The 18,593-nt window shown below is 48.1% G+C and overlaps 1 protein-coding gene across 4 annotated transcripts; it reads right to left on the reverse strand.

Moving 5' to 3' along the window:
* Positions 1-6,416: 6,416 nt before the first annotated feature.
* MRPL14 (mitochondrial ribosomal protein L14) lies at positions 6,417-18,524 on the reverse strand. 4 transcript variants are annotated; one of them, XM_068559019.1, is made up of 3 exons: positions 18,417-18,524; positions 9,302-9,393; positions 6,417-6,902 (listed from the first exon to the last, which is right to left on the reverse strand). In XM_068559019.1, exons 2-3 carry the CDS (start codon positions 9,370-9,372, stop codon positions 6,536-6,538), a joined length of 438 nt encoding a protein of 145 aa, XP_068415120.1. In that variant the 5' UTR covers positions 9,373-9,393; positions 18,417-18,524; the 3' UTR covers positions 6,417-6,535. The 4 variants fall into 4 exon arrangements, with proteins under 4 accessions (XP_068415120.1, XP_068415118.1, XP_068415119.1 ...); XM_068559017.1 differs by lacking the exon at positions 18,417-18,524 and adding an exon at positions 18,309-18,340; XM_068559018.1 differs by lacking the exon at positions 18,417-18,524 and adding an exon at positions 18,058-18,077.
* Between the last annotated feature and the right edge of the window lie 69 nt (positions 18,525-18,593).

The following is an 18,593-nucleotide window of genomic DNA, read 5'->3' on the forward strand; positions in this document are numbered from 1 at the left end:
CATAGTGAAAGATTCAAACCACGTGGGTGAGAGTTCCCCCAGTTTTGTTCTGAAATGAACTCAAGCCACAGGTGGGTTAGCTATGACATGCCCTTGGCGAGAGAGGTGCCCTTGGCGAGAGAGGTGCCCTTGGTGAGAGAGGTACCCTATGCCTTCCCCAAAACAAAGTACACATCGACTAACAGTGTTACTTAGGAAGCTCAAAGTTCTCCTCACCTTTAAAAACTCACCACAAACTTGAACAGAGGAAATCTATTCGTTTGACATTTACCGCACACCTACTATGTGCCAGGTGTTGGGAACACAGAGTTAAAAGAAACAATATAGCCATGTTCCTATAGAATACAACCCAAGCCCTGGCCCAGAAGTGGGGAGGGTGGTGAGAACGGCCAGGTCTGAAGCTGATGCGTGGAGAGCAGTGAGTGGACTTGGCAGCCCTGGCTCCTGCTGCCTGAACCGTCCCGTCCCCATCAGCCAGCACACAGCCACAGCTCTGGGGGCCAGCCAGGGCCCCGGCCAATGCAAACACGTTTCACACACAGGTTTGGTCTTATCATCAGAATTTTTTTTTGTGGGAGGAGGTGAGAGCCACATCCTTCTATTCTGCCATCTTGATTCCTCCTCCCAGAATTTATTTTTAAAAAAGCAGTCATTCCTTTTTATTACTTTTATTACTAACATGTTGAAAATGTCAGACCTTTGAAAAGTTGAAAAAATAGTATAACCTCCATACACTCATTTAGATGTATCAATTGGTAATTTCTTGCAGATATCATGACACTTCACTCCCTAAGTGCTTTTTAGCACCAGACTTTTTAAAACCATAAATACATCTTATAAACAAAGGGAATGGGTAAGACTAAAATTAATTTTTTTATTTTACAGAAGAAAAAATATATATAGGTGGACTGTCTCTCTGCAAGCAGTTACCTACTAGAAAGCAATTTAATTAATTACAGAGGGAAGCCTATGGGACAGCATATCTGCAGCAAACACTGTTCAAATAAATGGAGAACCATGTAAGTAATTCTTAATCGTTTGCCTATTGTAGGGACCCAACCTGGAGAAACGAAATCCACAGACAAATCTAGAATCTCTTTTGAAGCAAGGGTTTCATTCTTCTTCGCTAGCGAACCTTTAACCAGAGCTAGCAGCAAACCGATGAGTTAATGTAACTGGGTAAGGACAGTGCCAGTGAGGTATATGAACAAACGAAAGCTCTGCTCTGTGCCAGCCAGGAAGGGCACTGGGTTAGCCCATGGGGATGGGTCAGTACCGCCCACTCCCAGCCCCGGAAACCATGGGAGGCCAGGCATGGCATCCCTTGAAAAGGCCAGCACTGGGAGAGAAGGTCTCTCTTTCTCTCCTCTTCCAGCCCTAGGAGGTGGTACAAACCACCAGGGAGCCCAGAGCAGGGGGCGGGCAGGATGGCTCTGATCCCACACCAGATCATCAGTCTCGATTGACCGAGAGCTGCATCTATTTGTCATATAAATGTTTGGCCTAAAATCAACTGCCAAGCAGTTTCATAATATCCAGGGGTACCCCAATTATTCAAGGGTTCTTATGAAATTCTCAAAATAAGTTTAAATTCATTTTCATTTAAAAAAAAGAAAAAGCATGGACTTCCCTGGTGGTCCAGTGGTTAAGCATCCTCCTGCCAGTGCAGGGGACACGGGTTCGATCCCTGGTCCAGGAAGATCCCACATGCCGTGGGGCAACTAAGCCCATGTGCCACAACTACTGAGCCCGCACTCCAGAGCCCACACACTGCAACTACTGAGCCCACGCGCCACAACTACTGAAGCCCGCGCCCTCTGGGGCCCCCATGCTGCAACTACTGAAGCCCGCGTGCCTAGAGCCCGTGCTCCACAACAAGAGAAGCCACCGCAATGAGAAGCCTGTGCACCGCAACGAGGAGTAGCCCCTGCTCACCGCAACTAGAGAAAGCCCACACGCAGCAACGAAGACCCAGCACAGCCAAAAAAAAGAAAGAAAAAGCTTGTGGTATGTCTTACAAGATAGCCTGTCATGATATCAAGCAAGTGACAACAGGTTATCACCGAATCTGGCTGGAAACCGCTGGCTTTAAAAAATCATAATGAAACTGGCTTGATGCTGAAAACTGAGAAGCAAACTCATTTTCACTTTGAGCCTAGGAAGTCCACCTAATTTGGAAAATTACCTAATATTTGGCAAAACAATTCAGCAAGTGTCCAAAATACCGAGGGAAACTGAACTGTGATCCATCCGCCAGGTGGGAAAGAATAAAATGAAATCCTGAAATTTTTTGTTAAAAGATTGAATCACAAGACTAGGGGAAGGAAAGAAATGCAGCTGCTGGGACAGATTTGAATTTCAGGTAAGCATTTGATTCCAATATCATGCGATTTTCGTCAAAAACAAGAATTCTCAGCAACTGAGAAAGAACAAGAGAGAACAAGAGGCCAAGGGAGGCAATGGGAAGATGGAGCAGGGAAGCTAAGGAGGCTGTGCCCGGGTGAGGCCCAGCCATGCCCCACGGAGGCCTCCTCCTCACTCTGATTCTGGAGGAACCAGGCCTCTGGGGCTTCCTGCCCACCAGGGGGCACCCCCCTCCCTTCTGCCCCCACCCTGCACCTCACTAAAGCAGGGCTGGGCTTGAGGGTTCCAGGAGGAAACTGCCTGCTACGCGAGCAGTGATGGAGCCTCGCCACCACGACCCGAGGTGGTTGGCTTCTGGCTATTGTTCCAGGAGTACTGATGGTGACAGGGTGATCCCTGTATTCTTTGGCCAGGTCCCCATCTGCAGCCAGGGGCACACCCTCCAAGGTCGCTGGGGCAAGGGTGCAGTCAGAGCCATGTCTGGTGACCCTGGAGGCATGCCCACCAGTGGAGGCACCAAGCCCCCGAGGGGTGAGCTCCCCAGCTCCCCAGCTCCCCAGGTGGTGACTCGCCCAGGGTCACATAGCTAGTTAGCACAGGCCCAACTGGAACCCAGGTCTCCCAACCACAACCCTCAATGCACAGCTTTCCACGTTTCTTCAGCAGTGGGGCGGCAGAGGGAGTCGACCTGTGGGTGGAGCCGGCCGCTGCAGCAGACACTTGGATGAGGTCTATGAACCCAGAGAGATGAGGCTCTTTGACTTGTCTTAAGGGCATAGAAGGGAAAAAAACAAAAGCAAGTTTATACTCATAGGGAAACATAATCTGTGATTATAAATATTTCATGAGCAAAGAAAGCGGTACTGACTGAGAGACTGGGGCGGGGAGGGTGGACAGCAAATTAGATTCCAGTTTGCAAAGTGATAGGGCAGCTGGGAAAGCAGCAGAGCTGAGGCTATTCTGGGCTGTGTGCTGCCAGGGCCTGCGTCACGGTCGGGGAGCGGTCTCTGGCCCCCAGCCCCTGGAAACCACAGCCTTCCAGCGGTCAGCACAGAACACCTTGGGAAGAGTGTTTAAGCCCATGGAAGACCTGAGCTGAGGGGGGATGGCAGGACAGTCATTTGAAAGACTTGGGCAAACCTCAACAGGAGGGAGGCGGGAGCAGGGCTGGAGCAGGGCACCTGGTGCCCTGTAGACCCGTGAAAAGATGGACGCATGTTCTGCTGACTGAGGGCAGGGGAAGAAGTGAGCCCGACCCTAGACAGCGAGTGCCCTTCAAAGCTAGAGGGCAGCTTTGGTCAAGCTGCCCTGGTCAGAGCAAAGGCCATGCCCTGAGCAGGTGGTGCCAGGCTGAGAATGACAATCCCGCCCTTCCTTTCCCTCAGGACAGGGGTCTCTTCCTCCCCCAGCCTTCGGGAAGCAGCCCAGAAAGCAGAGGAATTAAGAACTTGCTGAGTAGCAGCTGCTGCAGCTGGGGAGACACTCCCCCCTGGCAAAGCAGGCCCCGGTGCAGACGATTCCTCCTCCATGGCCAGCGTCAGCTGCTGCAGCAGAGCAGCTCAGCCAGAGTCTGCCAGCCCTTCCAGAGGGCCCGGCGAAGAGGGCTGCTGGCTCCTAAAATACCCAGAGGCACCTTGAATCAGCCTTTAATCAGAGCAGCCCTGGGGAGCGGTGCATGCCTTGACTAGGAAGATGGAAAACGAAGAGCCTTCGCTTCCCAGCAGTCAAGGCTGAGCTGATGAGGCTCCAAGTGTACCCACTGAATTCGGGAAAACCAGATTATTATCCTCTAGACTCACAGCTAGTGAGAATCAGCTCAAGATGGCAAGGACTCATCAACTGCAAAAGTAAGACCCCCGGACATTGTGGGAAGACCCCTGTGTTGAAGTCATAGGATCTGGCTTTGAGACCAGCTTGACCATCTGTTAGCTGCAGAAAAATCACGTTACCTCTGAAACTCAGTGTCCTCATGTAAAACACGGGACCAGTGGCCGCCAAACCGAAGGACTGTGAGGAACACCAAGAATGCACGTACACATAAATGCTTTCAAAATAGACACTAAGTGCTATTCCAATTTAAGAGATTATTTACATCCAGCTACCTACTTGACACCTCTTGGACATCTCAGAGGTGCCTCCATTCAGACGCCATTCAGCTGCTCGTCCTCCCCCACCCTCCGGCCTCTCCCAGAGCACCCAGCTCGGTGTTCTGCAAGACCAACCATCCAGGCACGGAAGCTGGACACCTGAGACACATTCTTGGCCCTTCCCCATCATCCTAACGCATTGCCAAGCCCAGTCAACTGCACCCGCTAAAGGCTTCTGCTCCCCTCCTTCACCACCGCCCTAGGCCAGCAGGTCATCATCATGCAAAGCCTACACTCATTCACTCTGGACTCCCTCAGCCCCACTCCACAGTCAATCCAACTGTATCTCCCCTCCCACCACCCTGACCCACCTTGCTGAATACCCTCCAACAGCGTCCCAACGCCCTCAGGATAAGCAAGGCTTCCCAGGCTTGTCTGGCCCTGCTTCTCCAGCCCCATCCCACACCACAATCCCTCCTGCTCGCCCTGCTCCAGCCACATCGGCTTTTCCTTTGAGTCCCTGGGACTCACCCCATTCCCTTCTGCCACAGGGTTTTTGCATATGCTCTTCCCTCTGCCTGGAACACTTTCCCCTCCTCTATCACCTAGCTAATGCCTGTCCATTTATTTTTACTAAGGTATAAAGTACAGTGCACTGAAGTATATAGCTCAATAATTATTTAGATGTATACACTCACGTGACTCCCACCCAGATCTAGATTTAGAACATTTCCAACACCCGTAAGTTTCCCTTGTGACCTCTGTGGTCTATGCTCGTCCCCACCCCCCCAGGTAGCCACTATTCTGACTTCTATCACAATGCCTATTCATTCTTCAAAAGGCAGCCGATGCAACCTTTTCTCAGGGAAGCCGCCTCCTGTCCCACGGAAAAAGTCTAACCTCTCCGTCGAAGGCACTTGTTACACTTGGGGATCTGCATGTGTTGGAGTCATTAGGTGATCTGTGTCAATTTGCCCAGGAGAGCACGGACATGTACTTATCCTCACCTCTGTTTCCCAGCGCTGGCAGCTGCAGAGCAATGATGACAGAAAACAGCTGATGCCTATCAAGTGCTTATTATCACCAGGTACTCATAGGCACGAACTCATTTCTTAATCCACCGTATCAAGCAGGTACCATTATCATATCCCCATTTTACAGGTGAGAAAACAGAAGGTGTAAGAAGCAAAATAACCTGCCCAAAGGCATTACGTGTAAGTGGTGGAGCCAGGATTGGAACCCAGGCAGTCTGGCTACAGAGCGTGTGTTCTTAATCATCATGCCACTCTGCCTCTCAGAGGCCACTGGAATGTTTAATGAGAAGTGCCCAGGACAGTCTGAATGAATAAAGGAGTGACTTTAGAAATGAGTTGATGAGATTCCATTTAAAGAAACTAAGGGAGCACCCCAGAACCTCCCCAAGGAGACCAACAAACAAATGGGAGGTAAACTGTCACTGAATCCCCTGCACAGGCCCACGATTTGGTGCTCTGCAAACACCGGAGCTAGTGTACTTCCCCAGGAGCCAAGGCAGGAAGCTGTCTGCTCTGGGCACAGAGAAGCAGCCGGTGCCTAGCAGAGGGCACCCCATGGTGGAGGAAGGATCACGGTGTGGGTTCTCTCGGAGGGTGGAGGCCACGCTGTGCTGGAGCAAACGGTCCCCCGGCTCCATTCACGCTAACCCAGCAACCCAGTCACCTTCATACCCATTTAGCACCTCCGGCCCTCTGACACAGGAAGATGACACTCTGGAAGGCAAATAAACAGTTTGCCTGGCTAGAAAGTGAGATTCCATTGCGTATCTACAAATTGGCATTTGGCTTGTACCCCAGTTTTCCAGAGCCTGATAATCCTGGGTGAGCTCACAGGCTACTGCAGGCAAAGACCACCATCTCATGTGGCACCTTTTAACTGTTTCAGTACCGTTGACCCCATGGCCACACCCAGACAACTCAGGAAGAAACGTACAGGAAAACATTTATTTTCTCGCAGCACACTGCGCCCCAGGCTCCCTCTCAGCAGAGGCACAGCTCTCAGAACGGCTCCATCCATGAGCCCCCAGGCAGCCGGTGCCTGGGCTCTGCTCACACAAAGTTCTGGGCAATGGCCAGCACCTTGGAAAACTCGCCTTCCCTCTGGCGTAGGCTGGTGGGGATGGGTGTCTTGATTCGGGTCCCTACAGGGTTCCCGTTGTCCTCGATGAGGACCACGTTGTTAGAGTCGAACCTGGGGGTCATCCTGGGACCAGGCATACGATGCCCCACAATAAGCGCCTTTTTCTTCTGCCCCTTGATGGCCAGCAGGATCCGGTCGCCCACTTTGCCCACCCCGTTCTTGTTATAGACGTGGATGCAGCGAGGAGGGCGATGGTACGGGGTGTTTCCCAGGGCACTGTTGTCCACCACACGTACCCGCGTCATCTTCTGAATTGCACCAAGGCTCCCAGTGGTGCTGGCGGAAGAGGAAAAGAGTCTGAGGTCTGCATCTCTGCTGGTCAGGGCGCAGAGGCCTCTGCCAGACCAGGCTTGGCAGCGTGCACATTAGCAGGGCCCTGACAGAGGCGGTGCCTGGGAAGGCTTCTCTGTGCCCAAGGCAGTGCCCTCACAGTTCTTTGCAGCTTCTGCTGCCGGGTCAGGACCTCGATCTGGATGGGTTTTAAAGAGGACCTGATATTCTGTTACAACAAACTGCATGGCAGACTTAATTTAAAGCCTTTGGTTTCCAAAAGGCCTCTGAGGATTAAGGGAATACCTTATGGCCCAGGCCTCGCCCACTGCCTAGCCTGCAAAACCTGCTCCCCCAGAATACACTGATTACCAAATGTCCCATCTACACGTTGCTGAGAACCAGAAGGTACAAGTGAGTATGTCTGCTAAGGGAGTCCTTTGACACAACATAGCAGAAACTGAAAATAAGTCAAGGTAACAATCTTTTGTTTTAATGTATTTTTCCCCACTAGAAAGAGTACCTATTAAAGGCAAATAAGCTATTATTAAGCCATCTGACGACAGTGGGAATTCTAGTTTGCTGCCGCTAGGACCCGAGTGCTGGTGTTCTCCCGGGTGACCCGGGGTCCTCTTCTCTCATTCCACATGCCTACCCTGGGCAATGTTCTCTATCTCCGTTGTTTCCAGCTAGTAAATTCCATCTCCAGCCCCACTTCTCTCCTATCTTTCGGTCCTATATTTCCACTCCAACTCCTCACATGTCCTACAGATGCTGCAAACTCAGTAGGTCCTACAGTGACTTCATCGCCTCCCCCTGCAAACCTCCTCCCACTGCTGTGTTTCCTGCCTAGATGATGGCTTCTACAGAAAATTCAGCTCCTGAGCCATAAACCTCTCTCCATCACCATCCACTAGCTACCCCATTCTACTGACACCACCTCCTAAACACCTCTGTCCTTTCCCTCCACCCCCGTCGACACTTCCTTCATCCAGCAGCTCACTCTCTTACACCAAGACTATTACGTTAGTGTCCTAACCAGCTCCCTGCGCACGTCACTCCGCCAACCAAGAGCTCTTTTTAGAATATAAAACGGAGGCCACTCCCCTGCTCAGGACTGGTCAGTGGTTCCCCACTGTATACACTGTCAACAACCTGGCCTCTATGTACCTGCCTTCTGAGGTCCTCTATCCTGCCACTCACACATTCACTCTGAGCCCCGATGGCCAGGAACGCCTGGAGCTCTCCAAGCGTGCCTGGCCTCTTGGCCCTCCCTGGGGGCCTGGACAGGACCTGCCCCCATTTGCCTTCTGGGAAGGCAGCTGCCATCCTCCTCTTTTCCTCCTCTGCCTCCTGCTCCTCCTCCTCCGTTAGCAGCCCCTGCCTCAGGCCTTCCAAAGAACTGTACAAGCCTCTATTATTATACTGGTCACATTTTCTTAGAGTTATTTGTTTCCAACTTTGCTCCCGTGGCCAACTGTGAGAACTCTTCCAGGGCAGGAAGCAATTCTTATTCATCTCTCTATGACCAACCCTGGGCACAGGGCTCAGTAAACACTTGCGGAATGAGTGCACGAACGGGGCCAAAAGGCATGTTTGCCAACAGGAATGCAACCTGTGCTCTCCGCCCTGGCTTAGCATCTAAACGGGGAGGGGAGAGGTTGTCAAACTTCCATCATGCTTGAGTTTATGGTAGTAAGTATGTGATTTTAAAATATATATATATATTCCATTTTTAAGAGAGAAGGGTTTCCCCCCTTTTATTTATATGTTTTTTTAAAATGAAGTATTATAGTTGATTTACAATGTTCTGTTAGTTTCAGGTGTATGGCAATGTGACTAAGAATGAGTATATATACTCATATATATATAAAGTATATAGATATATACTTTATATATATATAAAATGTATATATATGCATATATATGTATATAGAGTATATCTGTGTATATATATGCATATATGTATATAGAGAGAGTATATATTTATATATACACATATATATGTATATATAGAGAGTATGTATGCGTATATATGTGTGTGTATATATATAAAGTATATATAAAATGTATATATATATACATTTTCTTAAAAGAGAAGGTTTTAATGCACTGGAGAAATGATAGGGTCGAGAGACATCGGATTCACTATGAGGGTCTGGCAAGGATGGAGGTTTCATCATTCTCCATATCCATTCCCAATCCCGTCCTCAACAGCAATATCGCCTCCTTACCTATCCCCCTCACCTGGCCTGACCAAACTCCAGTTCCATCTATGCCTTTAGATTTCCCTGACCCCAAGCCCACCTCCCTGAGTTTCCACTCCCACTCTAGTCACCAATACCCCACCCTGATGGGAGGCTTACTCAAAGACACAGCTTTAAGAACTTAATAGGAAAAGTTACCTGAAACGGCGTTGGCTCAGTGCTCTGCTCACGTGGGCGAAGGGGCCCCAGAGCCCAGTAAAGAAAGCCATGGGATCCCAAGATGGCAAATCCTGCAGGGAAAAAGGGGGAAAAGGGATTTATTTCTAAGTCAGTGTCCACACTCACAGCCAGTAGTTTTTGGTGTTTGGTGTTTTGTTTTGTTTTTTAAGACTTTTGGGGACTTGTGTGGGAGATGGCACTTCGAGCACAAGATCATTAGTCACTAAATATAAACCTTAGTGGTTAAAAGGTACGCAGATGATTAGATGGAACTCCAGCTGCAATTTTGCTGATTCATATTCTAACTGGGGTCAGAGAGCTGGAATGGCCCACCACAGTTCTCGCTGTAGGTAACACAACAGCACAGAGAATGCCTTCCTAATTATATCACTTCCACAGCACGAATCCTCTGGGACACACCCAGACAGGAACCACTTCCCACATCCTCCACAGAGGAAAACCTGCACACTGGCCTGTTGTTGACACTCGTGTGCCTCCTGAAACCAGAACTTTTACTCCCTGGAGGAAAGTAGATTATCTGAGCAGCTGCCCAGGTTGTCAGTCACCACATCACCTTTCTCCCAAATGTAAAAGACAGAACACCTGGACAGCTCAAGGTTAGCAAAGTAGTGCCAAAGGATGCCCTTGCCAAGTCACTGACCAAGGCCTCTATTTGGGTCGGTCTCCCAAATGACAACGTAACACAGAAAAGCTACCTACTCGCTGTACAGCAGAAACTAACACAATATTGTAAAGCAACTATACCCCAATTAAAAAAAAAAAAAAAAAAGAAAGAAAGAAAAACTACCTACCCCACACTGCAGCTGAAAGTGGGCTTTGGGAGAGCAAGCTGGAGACAAAAGAGCAAACGCCAACCCAACACTGGTGACTGCAGCTTGCAGAACCTCAACCCTGTGCTCCCTAGCACCAACAAATATGGCCATCCCCAGGTTCCTGAAACACCTGGGCACCAGTGAGGGGAATATTTAAGAAAAACCTACAGCCAGCTGGTAATTCCAGCTGCAAGACATGCCTGTTTTCCACCCACATGTTTGGCTACAGAGGGCCTCATTCAAGAGCTCTGCTGAGAAAGCCTCTACCACTGTAGTATTTACACATAGCTTTGCTTGGCATAAGTTCAAAGCACCTTAGATAAGATTTTATTTAATAATGGTGGGGGAAAACTCACTATTTACTTTCAGAGAAATACCTAAACACTCCAGAAATGCTTATTAACTACAATTTAGCCTCAAACCTCAAGCTTATTCGCCAGTGTTTTCCTTAAGACAACCCAGGAAGCGTTGGCCAAAATGTAAATATGATCAGAAACTTATATGCAAAAGAAGGTGGCCTACTTACAGAACTACTAACATCTGACACACAGAATCAAAGACTATCAGATGAGGCCAGCTTTACCTTCACAGCTCGGTAGCCCTGGAGAAGGAACTATGAGCTTCAGCTTCCCCAACTGTAACGTGGGGTTTCCCCACCTGTAACACCTACTCACAAGACGGTCGTGAGGTAAGCCAGGCAAAGCACAGAGCATGATGCCCGCACTCAATACCTATTAGCCCTCTCCATCATCATCGTCATCATATCACGTCCCGTTTCGAAGATTAGGAAACTGAGATAGAGAGAGAGGAAGGGACTTGCATAAAGCCCCATAACTAGCCGAGGGCAGAAGCAGAACCAGAAGTGGCCTCAGCTTAGGTCCAAGGGTCTTCCCTCCACACCCTACGGCCTCACTCTGCCGTACAAAGCCCACTTCACACAGGAGCTCAGGGTGAGAAGCAGCTTTGAGGGTCACCTGGTCTTCTTCTGCTTTCTTTCTTTATGAAAATGTACCGACTAGTTATAATGTGTCCAAGTGCTTTACATTATCATCTCATTTAAGCCTCAAAAAAACTACGGAATGGACACTATGATTAGCCCCATTTTATACAGGAGGAAATGAGGCCCAGAGAGGTTAGATAATCTGCCCAAGTCGCACAGCTAGGAGTGACAAAGCTGAAATCTGAACCCCAGTAGTCGGCTTCCTGAACCCACCCTCTTAATCAGCAGAGTTAACATGGTAACTTTAACTTAAATATTAATATTTTTCCAACTGTTAGATCATCCTTGTTCCATCAAGAATACTGATGTCACATGAACATTTTACTCAGACCTAACTCAGTGCTTGCTGAATCAACTGAAATGTAGACAAACACCAGGTGAAAGTCATTCACTTTCATCCACTTTAGGTTTTGAATACAATTTGTAGTGTAGGTGGCAAGAAGAGCCACACTCTGAGCAATAATGGAAAATTGGCTTTAAAAAAAAGTAGCTCTGAAAAGCAGTCCTTCTGGTCCAGGCTGCAGTTACGTCCAATCTCAGCCAAGCCTTCCCATCTGATGCTGGCGAGCCCCTACTCTCACTCCCTGGGGGAAAAGAGGCTCCTCAGCTCCTCCACAGAACCCTCCAGGTTAGTCCAGCGCCACCCACATTCCCTCTCCTGAGAATTGCAACATCCAGCCTCTCCACACTGCATCACTTCCTCCAGAGCATTTATGTGACTCCAAGAAGTGCAGAAGTGCCTGGAGGCTTCCCAGAACTTTCCCAACTTGGGCATAACAAACCCCACCATTCAAAGCACCTCCCTAAAATCTACAGGGCAGCCTGTGCACAAACCACACCCAGGCCTCCTCTCTGTGCCTTGCTGAGAAGCCACCACCACAACCTGGGTCCACCTCTGCCCAACCAAACTGCCCTGGCCCCAAACACACCTCCTGCGAGCAGCTCTGTGTAAGGCTGCAGCATCTGCTGTCACCCCTCCTGCACACCAAGGACATCTGGGTGTCCTGTGCCAAAGGAACTCTCACCGTTCCAACTTTCACTATCCAAACTCAGACATGGAATAAATCTGGTTTTTTTTTTTTTTTTTGGAGTTAAGGCTGATAGCCCCTAACATTCTAGTTCTTGCTACTCACTATCCACAGAAACCACAGAGATCTTGACAACATGGCATCTGAACTCACTATAGGAACTCAGGAATCACACAGACTCCGGATTATTTGTACTACCCTCAAACACAAAAGTAATACATTCACGTCTGCAGGGAGCACCTCCATTTTCACAAGAAAAGACCAAATTCAAAGACTTTTCACTAGCTCTTTGGTGGATCTGATAGTGACCTCCAGACCCAAAGGACATAAAGACATCAAATGGGCAGCAGTAAGCATTCCTATGAACTTGAAAGCATAAAAGAAGCAAATATACTTGTATATTTGTATACAAAAAAATCTGTGGTCCCCTCCACTGTCACCCCAGCAAAAGCTCCCAGCAGGTCCTGATAGAGTGCGAGTAAAATAAACACTTGCTGAATAAAATAAATGAGGTAGCCAACAGAAAGACAGATTACCCCACCCACGGCTCGACACAGGGAAATCCAGACACTGTAGAGATCTCATCTATATATCGGGAACCAGCACATCACATGCAAACATGCTTTAGGAGAACCATGGTGCTGGTCATGAGAGGATTAGCTCATGCTATGTCTACAGGCCCCCGGAATCATCTCCTGGGTCTGGTGCTTACACTGCCCACTGTGAAAAAACACCATCGCACCACTAAACAACTGGCTCAGATGAGGTAAGAGTAATGAGGGCTGCAATTTATTTCAAAGCAACTGACTGAGCTTGATGTTATTTCCTAGGATAAATCCATCCTGTAGACATAGGCCCTGATTAACTTCAGATCAGTCTGTATAGAGTGCTTTGTCTCACAAGCAATGTTATTCTGAGTCCTGTGTTTGCACAGGAAGCTAACTCCAATGATATTTCCTCCTCTACTCTCACTCAGAGGAGGCCAGGTATTCGGAAGACTCCAGTGCCAGAGATGGCTTTTCATGCCACTTCCTGGTCAGCACTAGTACTGCCATCCCGGTTTAGAGTGTGAATCATAACCTCTGGGGGTGGGGGGATGGGGAGGGCAAGAGAAGGAAGGCAAGAGAGAGTGAGAGAGGGACAGGGAGAGGGAGAGAAATTACTTAATACAATCCAAGAGCCATGCTTATTTCAAATCTTAGTTTAACTTTAAGATCTCCCTTCAGTTCTGGAGGCCAGGGACGACTGTAGATTTTAGGGACACACAGGTGAGTTTTTCACTTGGCATCACCTTATAGGTCCCATTGGAAGAACATTGCCCCGTGAGAGCAGGGACCGTGCCTGCCCCGTCCAGTGCTGCATGCTCAGGACCTAGAACAGTGCCTGGCACACAAATGGAGCTCAGTGAGTATCTGTTAAATGTATAAAATTTATCTGCAATTGCAATTCATCCTCCAGCTCCAGAGAGGCTCCATGTTGGTGGGTTGGCGGTCTTTCTTGTGCCCTTCACCCAGGCTCCCAGTAACTTGGGGGAGCTTCCTAGACACTGAGAGCTCATTTTTAGCTAATTGTAATACATAGAGACTGAACTAGAAAAGCAGACAGAAAGAGCCCGATGCTTTGTGAAAAGCTAGAAAGTACCATTACTTGAACTTTAGGAATCAGCAAAATGTTGTACTTAGTATCACAGATCCACATATATTTATACATTGTTTCTACCTGAACAATTTCCATCTTTAAGTGCCTGGCACGTTTCATAAATTTTAAAGGCCTTTCAAGAGAAACAGGTTCTAAAGAAAAGAGACAAAACAAAAAGTTCAGCCCAACTGCAAAAGAGTGTTTAAAGGAGATTCTGTTAGTAAGTGACAGAAGTGAAAAGAAACACTAGGCGAAATCAAGTGCAAAGCCCAGCCACAAAACGGACAAACTCTGCCTAGTGTAAGGATATAAATGTCCTTCTTAATTAAGCAGGAAAAAGCAGAGGCCTGGCAGCTTCGAGGAAACAAAAAAACAAAAGGGAACTCCCTGGACCCTCTGCCCTGTCATGCAGACAGCCCTTCCCATCTCCTGCAGGTTTCGCCCCAATCATTCTGGACCAAAAAGTACTTATTTGTTGCTTAAATACTCATTACTGATTTGTCCCAGAAGGATTCTCTTTCAGGAAGTTTTGTGAATTGTTTTGTTTTGTTTTTTAAACATTTTTGTGAGTTTTTTTAATCTCACATAAGTATACACGTTACAGTTCTCAAAGTACTTTCACACAGATCACTTTCTTGGTTGATTTCATTCTTGAGCACCCAGTGGGAACAGAAAAGATAAATAACAATGAGCAACAGTTTGGGGGGGGTTGATTCCTAAGGATTTTGAACAGTTCTGAAGGTTCAACAGAGTAAGTGCCACTTCGCAGGTGAAGAAATTAAGTCAGAATTGCTAAGCGACTTGTCAGCTTGTCCTAGGAAGGGAAGAAGGGTAGAAGGCTGTTTCTACTACACCCTGCACAATACTTGCCCGGCTAAGGTGCTGCTTTAACCACTAATAAACTTCACAGAAACAAAAACACCCCACACAGTGCAAGTACTCTTTCTCCTCTCTTAAAGCTGCCACATAATCTTTTAAAACTCAGAAATTAAAAAGCTGCTTTTTCAATAGATATCTGCACCACAAACAGCACAGCCTGGGACCAAGGCTGAAGCTGATTCTGATACATTTGCAAAGGTGTGCGTTTTCACAGCGTTACTATCAAGAAGCAATAGCAATCCCTCATTAGCACCATGGGCTGTTTCTACCATGGCTACCAGTGAGGACCCCAGTTCTCAATGTGGTTCACAAAGAAAAAAACGTTTCCAGGCTTCTTGTCTCTATCTGTTGGTTAACTATACGTGTTTATTTACCTGTATATTTGTTTGCTCCACCTTGTTACAGATTTAAAATCGTGGTTCTTAAAAATATCTGACAGTTCTCCATTATTCAAGTTGGTTTTTCAATGTGTAGATTTTATCTATTTCTAGCTTTGCTCCCCTGCCATCCTCACCTCACGGGTGTGCAAACACCTATAGTTCCAGAAATAAGTTTATAACATTCTTGGTATGGTCTAACTCAGAAAAACTGCACAAGGCAAAGGTAAATTCTACTTAATCACGTACATATTTCTTTCCTATTAGTACCTCTACCAAGCCAGTGGCAAGGAACCAGGTTTATAGAGATGTCGGGTGGGCAGACAGGGGGATGGGGGTGGGATGAAAAGCCCAAAGAAAGGGTATCTCCTCCACCCCTCCTCCCCTCCTCTCCTGCCAAGTCTGTTTCCTTGGAATCCACTACTCCAGGTCTCAGTGACTCTGTCAAGCAAGGGTCATTGGTAAGAGCAAAGAGGCAAGGAAATGAACGTGTTTTAGCTTCACTCACGTAAGGGATGGTTTTTCAAGTGGGAGAACCCCTCTCTGAATTAACCAGTAGGGCCCAGGTCTGCAGCATAAGGAGTTTGTTTCCCAGATTCTGACCAGGGAGAATAGTCTCACTCCCTGATTCTCAGGGCAGCACTATGGGTGTCTCTTTAAGATCACTCAGTCCTGAAAGTGTTTTTCAGCTTAAAGTAGACTAGAAAAAGTACTCCCTCTTTTCTAAAGACATAGATGATTTTTTTTTTTTTTTTTAAGTTTTCGACAGGGAGACTTTCTCACTCTGAGTTGCGTTTCACTGGTGAATAATAAGCTACCTGGCACTTTTCTTAATAAGAGAGCATATTACCTGACCCAGAGCAACATTTCTGGGATCTGAATCATAGCCCTCTCGTACAAGTTGGTTGTCATTGTTAATACACATGTAAAATCACACCAGGGTGAGCCAGAACAAACCACTGGCCTCTAAAAAGGATCAATTGTAACCTGATTTTTGAGACCCTCCCAAGTTCCCACATGGCCATAAGAACTATCCAAGTAACGAAAACAATAGGAAAATCCATCTTATGTGGGTCCAGGTGTCATAATCCCCCAAGACAGGAGCAGGGTAAGACAGGCTTCAAATAACTCTTGCATCATGTAAGATTCTAGATGATGAGGAGAGTCTAAATAATTATGTTCAGTGCTCAACAGAGCACCTAAAAAATGGACTCCAGGGAAGGTTTTTACCCTTCATATTCAGGGGCACTAATAAAACGGTTTGGCCATTGTTCCTTCATGGATTTCACGGTGTACTTCTTTCAGTTCTCATTTCGGTCTTTCTGAAATGTTTCCTCTTCTCTCTGTCTGTTAATATGTAGTGACCCTAATTAGGCACAAGCAGAAATAGATCTGGAATCCACCACATGTTAACACGCCTACCTGTATTATTAAAAAGATAATAATACATGAGAAATGCCTCCCAGTGATCCTCAGGGGTCCCAAACCCAGGTAACTACGGACTCCCATTTCCATTTTCCACATATCCATTACAAGGGCTACTTGGCAATGGATCACACCAGATTTACAACCATACAATCAACACAACATGTAAAAAGTTCCATAGAAAATATACATCCAAAAAGCTCTAAGGGCACAATGGACAATTCCATAAAAGGGAAAAACAACAACGCAAATAGGACAGATTCCTTTTCATCTAAACGTCTTGCTTCTACCCAAAACAGCTCCCAGAATTCAAACCTACAAAGACTCCTCTCACCAGGCAGTCTACCATACACAGCTTAACCCCACCTCCCTTTCTGGCCTTCTTAGGAAGGCAACCTACTTCCTATCCCAACAAAATCCTTGCTCTTCCATTGTACGTATTTCCATGAGTGAAGGGTAAACTGTCTTCTAGCATAGTAACCTCCCTGAAAAAAGAGACCCACTCTGTTCTTTATTCTATATCCCTGGTGTGCTAACTGCATCCTCGTGGACAATTTTAAATGACTCTAAACGCAGGCTGACGAAGGCAAGAGCGCAAACAGGAGAACACAGGAAACCAATGTGTTTCGAACTTTTCTGTGACACACAGAAACGCATTGCATAACACTTCCTAATACACTCACACACACTCACCACGTGTGTATACCTGAAGCAAGTGTCCAGAAACAATACTTAACCCTTACTAAGTACAATGCTCTCTGATATTTTCTATTCTACTTCATTTTTTCTTGAATGATGGCCATGATCCACTAAACTGATTTCCAACTAACCGATGGGACTCAGTTTGAATGGGAATTCAGTTTGAACTGCATCAAAACCTTACAGCTGCATTCCACAAGCTACTAATGAACCCTTGAAAAAGCCAGCAGACCGCAGAGACACTGACCAGCCACAAGAACCAGACACACCCAGGTAGGCAGTGCCCTTCCTCTGTCCAGCAGCCCAAGTTCAAGTATCTCCCAACTTCCCAGCTTTTCCCTAGTAACCCGAGGTGACTCTGTCATGTGCTCTTTTGTTAACCTCTTTATAAATTCAGTCCATCAATCTCTTTGGGTAGCAAAGTTCATTTACCGCCCACCGTGAAAAGCAATACTTCCTTTCTGTCTCCAGACCATCCCCCATCAAGCCTGAAGGGAAGAGAGCCTTCCAGGAATCCACAATTAAATGGAAAAGTTGGTATTCTGTGTGCCTCTGTGATCTATTTTGTGGGTAACATACAGGAGTTATGCACACGCGCAGACACACACACACACACACACACACCTCTCTCTCCTTCCCCTCTCTCTTCTTTCCAGTCTTAATCCCTGGCAGGTGCAGCCTCTGATGAAATGAGAAACCAAGGAAACCCCTGGAGCCGGGGTAGCCACTCATTAGCATGACAGTGAAAGCGGTGGACTCACTCTCCACACCACAGAAGCGCCTGGCAAACGAGTCACAAAGTCATCTCAAGACCCAGGTTGGGAAAGGAAAGGGAGAAAGAGAGAAGCAGACAAACCCGAGGAGCCGCGCCAGAGTGACCGGCCGAGGCCACCTCGTGAGACCTAGCGGCAGCCCGCCCAGTCCCCGGGAAGGCAGGTGAGCGCGGGCCGGGGGCACGGGGTCGCAGTGGCCACCGGAGCCCTCGCCGCCCTTGGGGGATGGGAGGGAGGAGGGTCCGGGTCAGAGGCCTCCATCCCCGTCGGGACCCTCCCACTGCCCCTCGGCCCCCAGAGAGCCGACGATCCTCGCACTCCGGCCCTTCCTCACCCATCCCGGAGTGTGCGCCACCCCTCCTGCGGGGAAGCAAGGGAGAGAGGAAGCAGAGTTAGGAGAGTGACGTCCCCTCCCCGCCCCGCCCCCCCCCCGACTCCATACCGCCTTCGCCGCCCTGGAATAACCCGCCGCGGGCCCCCACAGGCCCAGGGCCGCCTTCCCGCTACGCGGCCTCTCGCCCTGCGCCTGCGCGTCGGGCCCAGCTGGGCGGACGGTGATCTGAGAGTGCGCCCGCTCCTTGCGTGTGCCGGCGTGGGGGGAGGGACCTGCGCGGCCCCG

Source organism: Eschrichtius robustus, chromosome 12 (assembly GCF_028021215.1).
Source record: "Eschrichtius robustus isolate mEscRob2 chromosome 12, mEscRob2.pri, whole genome shotgun sequence".
Taxonomy (NCBI): Eukaryota; Metazoa; Chordata; class Mammalia; order Artiodactyla; family Eschrichtiidae; genus Eschrichtius; species Eschrichtius robustus.

What these genes read in the sequence shown, in the direction of transcription:
- MRPL14 (XM_068559016.1), bottom strand. Translation starts at nt 17,939, where the DNA reads ATGCTAATGAGTGGCTACCCCGGCTCCAGGGGTTTCCTTGGTTTCTCA. An exon ending in GAGAGGGGAAGGAGAGAGAG is followed by an intron (nt 9,394 to 17,825) that starts GTGTGTGTGTGT and finishes TTTTCCCTGCAG; the next exon opens with GATTTGCCATCTTGGGATCC. An exon ending in CTGAGCCAACGCCGTTTCAG is followed by an intron (nt 6,903 to 9,301) that starts GTAACTTTTCCT and finishes CTCTTCCGCCAG; the next exon opens with CACCACTGGGAGCCTTGGTG.